The sequence below is a fragment of the Buceros rhinoceros genome, unplaced genomic scaffold (genome assembly GCF_000710305.1).
Source record: "Buceros rhinoceros silvestris isolate BGI_N320 unplaced genomic scaffold, ASM71030v1 scaffold20574, whole genome shotgun sequence".
Taxonomy (NCBI): Eukaryota; Metazoa; Chordata; class Aves; order Bucerotiformes; family Bucerotidae; genus Buceros; species Buceros rhinoceros.
Window position 1 is genome coordinate 1 of NW_010409072.1, and position 9,254 is coordinate 9,254.

The 9,254-nt window shown below is 39.1% G+C and overlaps 1 protein-coding gene across 1 annotated transcript; it reads left to right on the plus strand.

Annotated features, from left to right (window-relative positions):
* Window positions 1-2,140: 2,140 nt before the first annotated feature.
* On the plus strand, window positions 2,141-8,201 carry LOC104488368 (chromosome unknown open reading frame, human C12orf66; the record flags this gene model as incomplete). Its single annotated transcript, XM_010135122.1, has 2 exons — window positions 2,141-2,433; window positions 7,123-8,201. Coding segments are annotated over 2 exons (1,110 nt in total), but the record flags the coding sequence as incomplete, so codon positions are not given.
* Between the last annotated feature and the right edge of the window lie 1,053 nt (window positions 8,202-9,254).

Here is a 9,254-nt window from a genome sequence, read left to right on the forward strand (position 1 = left end):
CGCCCCGGGGGAGGGATCCCTCGCCGCTCCCCCCGTCCCTCGGGTGCCCCGTCCCCGCCTCTCTCCGGGCCGCTCTTGCTCACGCCTGAGGTCGCTGCTGGGTGGCGCAGCGCGCCCGTGCCTGCTCACGGCCTGCCCCGGATTTAGCAGCGCGGTAGGGAACGTGCGGCTGCCACAGCCCTGTGAGGTAATCTGTCAGCCGGTAGCTGCACAGTGCTGGGTACCTGAGGGCGCTGATCTCGGCGAGGTCCGTGGCCGTGCGTCTGAAACACACGTGCTGGGTCAGCAAGTGCCTGCGGCCCCAGGGAGAAATCGGCTATGCCATTTGGGCTGCCCCTGGAGAATAGGTGAGAGTGCGGGTGCCGTGCATGTGACACAGCAGCCGTGTGAATCAGTGCATCTCTGTTGTTTGGTAGGCTGCCTACCTGCCCTTCCCAAGATTTAGCCAGAAGTGTGCAGGGGTGCTCTGCCTGAGATTCTGGCAAAGGTGAACTCAGTGGTGGACCAAAGGGTTAAAGCTTGTTGGTGTCACAGTTCCGGGGCCTAATGTTAGATTTGCCTATGTGTAGGTACACGCATAAGTTCATGGGGCTGAAAATAGTCTCCTAAATATTGTTATTCCTGTAGACTCTATGGGGTCTCAGGAAGTTTTGGCCACAATCTCAGCTGCTTTTTGCCCTGTCAGTATGTGAATAGAAAAATCCAAAATTGGGACAGGATGAACTGTCATCTTGTTCCCCTCTGGGCAAAGCTGCTTATTTTCTCTTTGAACTGCAGGCTGGCATGGGAAATGGATCAAGGGATATGAGTCTGATGTGTAATGCAGTAAAGCAGCAAGAAAAATGCTGCTTTGGTGTTTAAAAGGTGACTTGGAACTATTTTATGAGAAGATCTTTACAGACAAAACACTGTCTATAACGCTGACTTTAAAAAGTGACTGTGGTGCTTGCAGAAAGGCTAAAACTGACAACAGAAGGGACAAAGTTTTGTTTGTTTATATATTTTATGAACAACAGCAATAGATGATTCTTCATCCTTCCCTTGCCCTGGGGGCAACTCTTGACTCGGGAAGGTAGCTGTTTAACCGTGATAATCAATTCTCTGCCTTTCTGCATCAAATTGCTAAGGTCGCTTTTGAACATTATATGTGTAAAATTGATGTGAAAGGGCCTACCCACCATTACAAATTTTATAAGCAGTTTCAAAGTGAAACCTAAATTTAGCATCTCTTTAAAAGTCCTGCAGATTCAGTCCCTGTGATCCTTGCTCTGCTGCAGCTGCTGAGTGCCCCAGCGGCACATAAGGCCATCTGTAAATAAAATTTATGAAATAAGGTTAGTGCCTTTGTACAGTCTTCTAGTAGCGTCAAAGTTTAATATCTTTGACTCTCTGATTTTTTCTTTTTTTTTTTTTTAATTTCTTCTGGTGTTGGAACAGGTATAGAGCAGATCAGGCTTTTTTTTTTTTTCCCCCCCCTCCTCAGTTTTAGTTATGGATTAACCTGCACTGTGTTCTTGCTGAGATAAACTGTGATTGTTTTCCCTTTGAATTCTGGTTTATATTAAGACAGTGTAGGGACTGGAAACATTGGGTTTGTAAACACGAATGTTACCTGTTTCCCATTTAAAGGATGCTTTGTAAATTTGACTGCTTCATGATTGAAGAGATACTGTTAGGGGAAGACTCTCAAAAAAATCCCAGAGTTATTAATAGGAGTGGAGGCTATTAAGATTTCATGATGACTCGATTCTTCTGACTTCCTCAGAGAACAGTATTTCCAGGTCATGTATCATAGTAGCAGATATAACTGAACCCTTGTTTTCTGAAAGGTTATGCCACAACTGAGGCAGATGTGAGGGAGTTGAAGTTTTGCAGCAGTCATTGGCTGCTGAGATGTGAATTGGGACAAGTGTAACTTGTATGAAATTACATAAAGTGCTTCTGAGTATGTGCTGTGTGTAATTTAGTTGCTTGCAAAATAATAAATTGAAATTTGTTTCTAGATTAAAAAAATAGTAATGTGATCAAACAGCACTTAGGAACACCTAGGGGAAAACAAGCATGGTTATATACAATTTTCCAGTATTGCTGTATGTCTTTGCTGTCCCTGGATTTTGGTAATACCTCCATATTTATCTGAACAGGTGGTCAGTCATTCTTCAGCCGAAAGGACTCCATCCGAACCATCTACACATCTCTGCATAATGAGCTGAAGAAGGTGGTGGCGACGGGTCGCAATGCACTAGGAGGAACAGCTCCTCACTTGGAAGAGCTGCTTTCTCACCTGTCTGAACAGCTCTGTTTTTTTGTTCAGGCTCGGATGGAAATTGCTGACTTCTATGAAAAAATGTACACGCTCAGCACCCAAAAGTTCATTAACTCTGAGGAACTGGTAAACATTTTGGAATCCATCTTAAAGAAATACAGCTCAAGGTCAGTGCTTCTTTGCTGGCAGTAAGTACTTCAACATAATTTATTACAGATCATATGTCTATGTTCAAGCCAAAACACTTTGCTGTCCTTTGACTGCTGAGCAGCACAGCTCCTTCCATGAATTCATGCATGAAGTGAATGAAGTTGGTCAGCAGCATCAGATGTGTGAAGTCTCAAAATATGACTGCTCTGAAGAGGAAAAATAAAAAAGGGGAGTGTTTCTACTCATTGCGTTCTAGGAGCCATCTTCCCTATTCCTGAAGCAGTAGTCTCTTGTTCGTTTTCAGCAGAGATGAAGAGTAATTTTCCTTATAAAAGACTTCTTGTGCTATTTCATTAGAATTGGGGGGAAACAAAAAATTCTGTATGGACTTCAGTAAAATTGATATGTAAATAAAACGCATACTTGTGTGACGATGTTACTTTTAGACTAGGCTTACTATTAGAATAGTCTTAATTCTAAAAGCAATACCGTCGCTATTTGGTCTGCCTACCAGGGTTTTATGGTGCTCTGTAACCACTTTTCTTGAGAGATATTGGAGACAGTAGAAGGAGCACCTCTGAGTCTTTGGTCCCTGCCATTATGGTTTACTGAAGTTAATATCCAATAGTTCCTGTTTTAAGAATCCCAGGATGTTTCGAAATTACTCTGGGGTGGGTATTCCACATCTAACACATGTGGTGTCAGTTTAAAAAGAATTTCTCAATGCCTGTCAACATGTTGACTCAAATTCTAGCTCTTTTTTTTTAAAGCAAAACAAGCTAGCCATTTTAGGAAATTAATTTTCAAATGTAGCTGATTTGGGTTTTTTTAGTCTGTTAGTGAAATAGTACCTAAGAAGACATTTTGGGAGTATATTTTGAGGTCTTTTTTTTTTTTCTTTCACTATGATTTTTAAAGTGTACATCTAGGAAAAATCAGAACAATTCAGTGCTGCTTTCTGACATTCCAAATCTAAGCACTGCAGCTGACTCCCTTATTTTTTAGGAATAACTTAGGCAAATTGCTATGTAGTTTTGCTATTTGAAAATCAAAACTGGTCTATATGATCTTGTTTTGTGAACCATTAAAAAAATACCAGTCCAACGAAAAATGAAACTGACATATGTTTTCCTTGGTGAGGTAAACGTTAAAAAGTAATGAGAGGCAAGTTGGGTTTTTTGAAAAGCTGATTTATGTTGTACACAAACCATCGCCATCTGTTATGAGCATGTGCTGAGTCAACAGCACTGCTAAAAATCTGAAAACCCAAACTAATACTGCAACAAAGTGACTGGAGACTGTTATATCTGAAATGTTTTGCTACTCTAAGTGAGTTTCACTGACAGGTCTGTACTTCTAAGGCATTATTACAACCTCTTGGAAAAAAAATAAGCAGTGTCTCCCTGGGAAAAATACCGATGAATGTGCTTTGGGTTAATGAGCAATCTCTAAGATGGAGACATTCTAAAGTTGCTGTTACAGCTAATTCAGTAGCTGCTGCGTGGTCATCCCCGGTTAGGAGCAGAGTATTTTTGAAAAATGTGGGGATAATGATTTCTTTAGTCCTTCCTTTAGTTTCTTTGTATCTCGGATTGATCTCTGGGAGTATAATGTTGATGTGTTCTGGCTGCAAGTCATTTCTGTTTAACAGCCTGTTGACCCTCACAGGTGAAAGGTCAAATAAGCTCGTCCTCACCCAGTCTCTTCCCTCTGTCAAATATTTCTCACTTGTAGCTGAGGATGTGTACCATTATTTCAGCCAACAGTCTGGAGGCCAGACAGGGCATCTGTTCTGTACATAAGTTCTGGCCTTGGTTTCTTTCCTTTGTCTAAACAGTTATTTTTAGATGTAGGGCAAATAACTGCTTGCTGGCAAAGGAACGACAGAATTAATTGACTGTCAACAATCAAGTTATATTGTCTGTATCTGAAAAAATTATTAACAGTTTAAAGCTATTTATCACTAGTTGCTGCTGACTTCTACATAGTCCATACTAGACATTTTCCTCTGTTTTTCTTCAGTTGTGTTCTACAGAATTAAACTCTTCTGATTTTTTTTTAACTGTTGGTTTGGGTGGTATCTTAACTGAAATAATTAAAACAGCATCAGAATCAGGATCCTTTAAAAGCTTAGTATAAAATGAATAACTAGTAAACTTATTTTGATGTAATTATTTTTAAGTGTTAAATTTTTATATCTAGTCAGCATTTTGTAAATTTGTGATCTATGGAAGGAACTACAAAGTTGTAGAAAACCAGTTTTATTTGTAGTCTGCAAAAGAAAACTCCACCACCCCTCTGCTTTTGAGTATGATTAGGAGGGGAAAAAAACCAATTTTCCAATGTGTTTTTAAGTTCTTAACTCTGGTTTATTGAAATATTGTAAAAACCTGCCTGTTTTATGTGATACTGAGCTCAGTCAATTGCTTCTGTGTTACGAAACTTAATTACAGCAGATATACTGAGTACATAGTTTGCTCTGCAACCATATCAAGCTTATCAGCCGTGGCTGAGGTGTGTATTTTTGGATTAAAACAGTTTAGCAAATCCTGCTGTGCAGTGAGACGTGAAAATAGCTATGAGCCATGAAGCAAAGTAGCAGTGGGAAGTCGTACATCATAATATTAATCTAGGAGATTTGGCAATGCTGCATTAGTATGGATTTTATAATTGCTTTTAAGATTGAAGAATAACCTTCTTAGTCTGACTGCAAGTGTGTTGAAACCACTGTGCTAAGTGTGCACTTAGTGGAACTATATGGAACAAATAATGTTATATAATACTCCCCCCTAGCTCCTTCTAATACATGGCAACAAAATTGGTTTTCTGCTGAATACCAAAACCACTGGAAATACGTAAAGTTAACTGTTAGCAGAATATTATTTTTAATTGACTCCTGTTTGAAGAAATGTAAATATGCTCTGGACTTCCCAGCTTACCAAAGTAGCCAGTAATCATGGTCTCTGCTATAGCAGGTAGATGTGGTGGTTGCTGACGTGTACTGTGTGCACACAGAATGCGGCTGGTCACCCAGCCTAGCCTGTTTGTGCAGTACATGGTGCATCAGCTCATTTATTATATTCATAATTTCCCTTTCTTCAAATAAATTTGGACTTGCATCTTAAAAGCAAATCCTTTCAAGAATATATTTTGGCTGTCAAAGAAAAGAGACTCCTAAAAATAGCGATAAAGGTGTCAGACAGTTTTCACAAGCCTGATAATTAATGTTTTGGCAAGAGCTTGTTGGAAGGTCAAAGAAAAAATAGTGAAGGAAGAGGGGATGAAAAGCCTAAAATTCTCATTTTCTCTTCTGGTCCACAATGAAATTAAGTGTTTTGGTTTTGAACCAAGTATTTCGAAAATAGGCTATACGTGTTGAGTCCTCGAAGCTACATGGGGATCATGGAGTCTCTTTCACTTTGTCTGAAGATGAGCTGTTGAAGGTTGGAAGAATTCAGTATGAACATTGTTTTAAAACAATAACAAGAGCCAGGATATTTTTCTGAAGTGAGGGGATAAATCTGTCTTTACTTAATGGAAACCTCATCATATCTTGTCTTTGAACTATTGGTTGTTCTTTATTGGAGACCTCTTTAAGAGTCCTAAATGCCTATCAGGCAACACGTTTACTGAAAACACCACTTCTGTCTTTGCTGAAGCCTCATTCTTTATGAAGTGTTTAGCTTTTGTAACTGAAACAGAGTTACTAAGTATGTGCTTATCGAGGATGTTACAAATTTACAAAAAATTTGAGGGAAGGAGTTAGGGCTGGATGGTTAGGCTGGATCTGACTTTCTTTACTGATTAGAAAAAACAAAGTGAGAAGAGAAAGCTGTAGGATGGATCTATAAAATTCTATTTCACTGAGATTTGTTCTAATAGTAGGATCACTTGTGAGCATTTCTACCTGGTAGGTGAGGTGTGGTGGGTGTTTTTGTGGGGTGTTTTTTTGGTTTGTTTTTTGGGTTTTTTTAAGTATGTTAAATTGAGATCCGATCTTGACCTGAATTTTTAGTGGGAGAAGTTAGTTGTTACAGGATCTTCATTGTGGTATCTTGCCAAATGTTTTTCTCCTTCGTTGCTTTTAGTACACCAAGATTTGAAGTTTGAGACCTGGTTCATTGGTAAATACAGCTAATCATGGTTCTATCGACTAATTTTCCATCACAATTTTATCGTGAATTTTAAAAAGAGAATCTTGGCTTGGCTTCCTTTAGCTTCCCTATACAAACAGCAAATTTATAACATAATTCCCTTGATTTAACTTCATGTCTTACTGCTACTCCAGAACTGTCAAGGCATATTTTACCACCAGAAGGGATTTTAAATTGAAACAAAGCTACCTGAATTTAAAGACAAATGATGTTACAGTAGTTCATGGATCAAGATAAACTGATTGTTCTTGGCATAGATGAAATATAACTCTTTTGCTTTGATAGAGAAATGTCTGACAAGTGTTTTTGTCAAATGCAAAGTACTGTATAGTCATTAAAATATTTGCTCTAATTATGTTAAATTAACAAGATCATTAACAGATGGACTCAATGGTCTTAAAAGTCTCTTCCAACCCAATGATTCTGTAATTTTTTTGGTATATGCTTTACTCTGATGTTTGGTCTTCTGAAGGTGAATTGACAAATACTATCTGATGATTTCACTGTTGTGTACAGCAGTTCTCATGTCTTGACTAACATTATGTTTTCTAGATTTCATCACCCAATCCTCAGTCCACTTGAAAGCAGTTTCCAGCTGGAAGTAGATGTGCTTGCGCATCTCTTAAAGGCTCAGACTCAGATCTCAGAGTGGAAGTTCCTTCCATCCCTGGTCAACTTGCACAGTGCTCACACAAAACTACAGACTTGGGGCCAAATTTTTGAGAAACAGAGAGAGACCAAGAAACATCTGTTTGGAGGGCAGTCTCAGAAGGCTGTACAACCTCCACACCTTTTCCTCTGGCTGATGAAGCTCAAAAACATTCTCCTTGCCAAGTTTAGCTTTTACTTTCATGAGGCCCTTAGTCGACAAACAACAGCATCTGAAATGAAAACTTTGACTGCTAAAACAAATCCTGATTACTTTGGGAAAATTTCCAGCTTCATCCGGAAGTATGATGCCATTAATGTTTCCTTAATTTTTGACAATCGTGGATCGGAGAGTTTTCAGGGACATGGTTATCATCATCCTCATTCCTACAGAGAAGCCCCCAAAGGAGTGGATCAGTACCCTGCAGTGGTGTCTCTGCCCAGCGACCGGCCTGTTATGCACTGGCCCAATGTAATCATGATTATGACTGATAGAACGTCTGACCTCAACAGTTTGGAGAAGGTTGTTCACTTCTACGATGACAAAGTCCAAAGCACGTACTTCCTGACTCGCCCTGAACCTCACTTTACCATTGTAGTTATTTTTGAGTCCAAAAAGTCAGAAAGGGACTATCATTTTATTTCTTTTCTCAATGAAATTTCACATTCCCTTAAGAACTCCAAAGCTTTTGCAAGCTTGAAGCCCGGATCCAAAGGGTAATATGCAAACTACTTACAGGTTGTCAAGGCAGTATGCCGGCCTTGGGGGAGCTGTAGCTTTCAAGGATTGCATAAATTTGCGATTCTCAGAGTCTAATTAAAAAGGAACCAGTATTTTTAATGTTATAAGTTCCTTTTTTTTAGCTAAGAAATACTTGAAGAAAAGAATTTGGGAGCAGTACTCAGTGGGACAACTTAATTAATGGCCGCAGTAGGAATTTTGGTGTGGTTTTCAATTTTCAGTATGATTCATTTTTCAGTCCGCAACTTTGTGGCCTGTATCAGAAAGGAATATATGCACTTTATCTTAGTCTGATCGTTGACTGTCTTCTACAGAGTTCATTGAAAATCTGGTGAGGATGTAAGATACTATCTTATCAGAAAGCTGCGCTGCCTGGCAGGAATGATTTCTGGGAACCAAACACTGGTATGAGGGATATTAAAAGAAAAAATGAAGCTGCAAGGACATGTTTTAAATAAAAATACCAGAACCACGAAAGGCACTGTTAATTATACCTTGGTTTTCCAATGGTTTAAAATTATAATTGAGTTCTCTGACCCTCTTTGTTAAGCACCAGTTTGTGTTCTGAACGCCTTGTGTCATAAAGCTTTGTCATTGCTTCAGAATTCAGACTGGGGCAAGAAAAGCTGCAGCATGGGCTGGAAGACCAGTAATGCCAGTATTCACTGGAGAGTTGTGACGCTGTGTATCCAGTACCAGCGTTGGCTCAGATTAGCTGAAGGAGACAGGTATTCTAGAAGGAACAGCTCCATGGAAAAAGCAGCAAAGCTCTTTTCAAATTATGCTCTTGTCTGGCTAATTAAGAAAAAAAAAATGGTAGGAAATAAGCTTTTTTTGAATTTGCTGTTAGGGTCAACCTGGATTTGTTTTGAGATTTTTGTAAGTATGTAATTTTTTCATTCTGTTCAGTTTTAAATAATTTTACAATTAAGCCAAATCACTTTTGGAATTTGGATTTAAATCTATAGCCTATGCAGTATGTTTACCTCACTCTAAAATGTCTCATTCACCACTTACTTCTAGGCTGAAGGTTTGAAAAAAGTATGCTTTCTATTTACCCTGAAAGTGCTTTATTTTGGAAATCGGTATTTCCAAATACAATAAAATAAGTCTGTACCTATAGGCTTATCTTGCATGGTTCTTCTGACTTGCTATGCAGTTGTGCAAGCACTTCCATGGGAATTCGGGAGAACTCGTGTGGGTCTGCTGCATGATGTATGCATGTATAGTAACCTAGATTCTCAGCTGGCACTGTGTTAAGGTATAACATCATCAGATTTGTTTTAAAACAGAG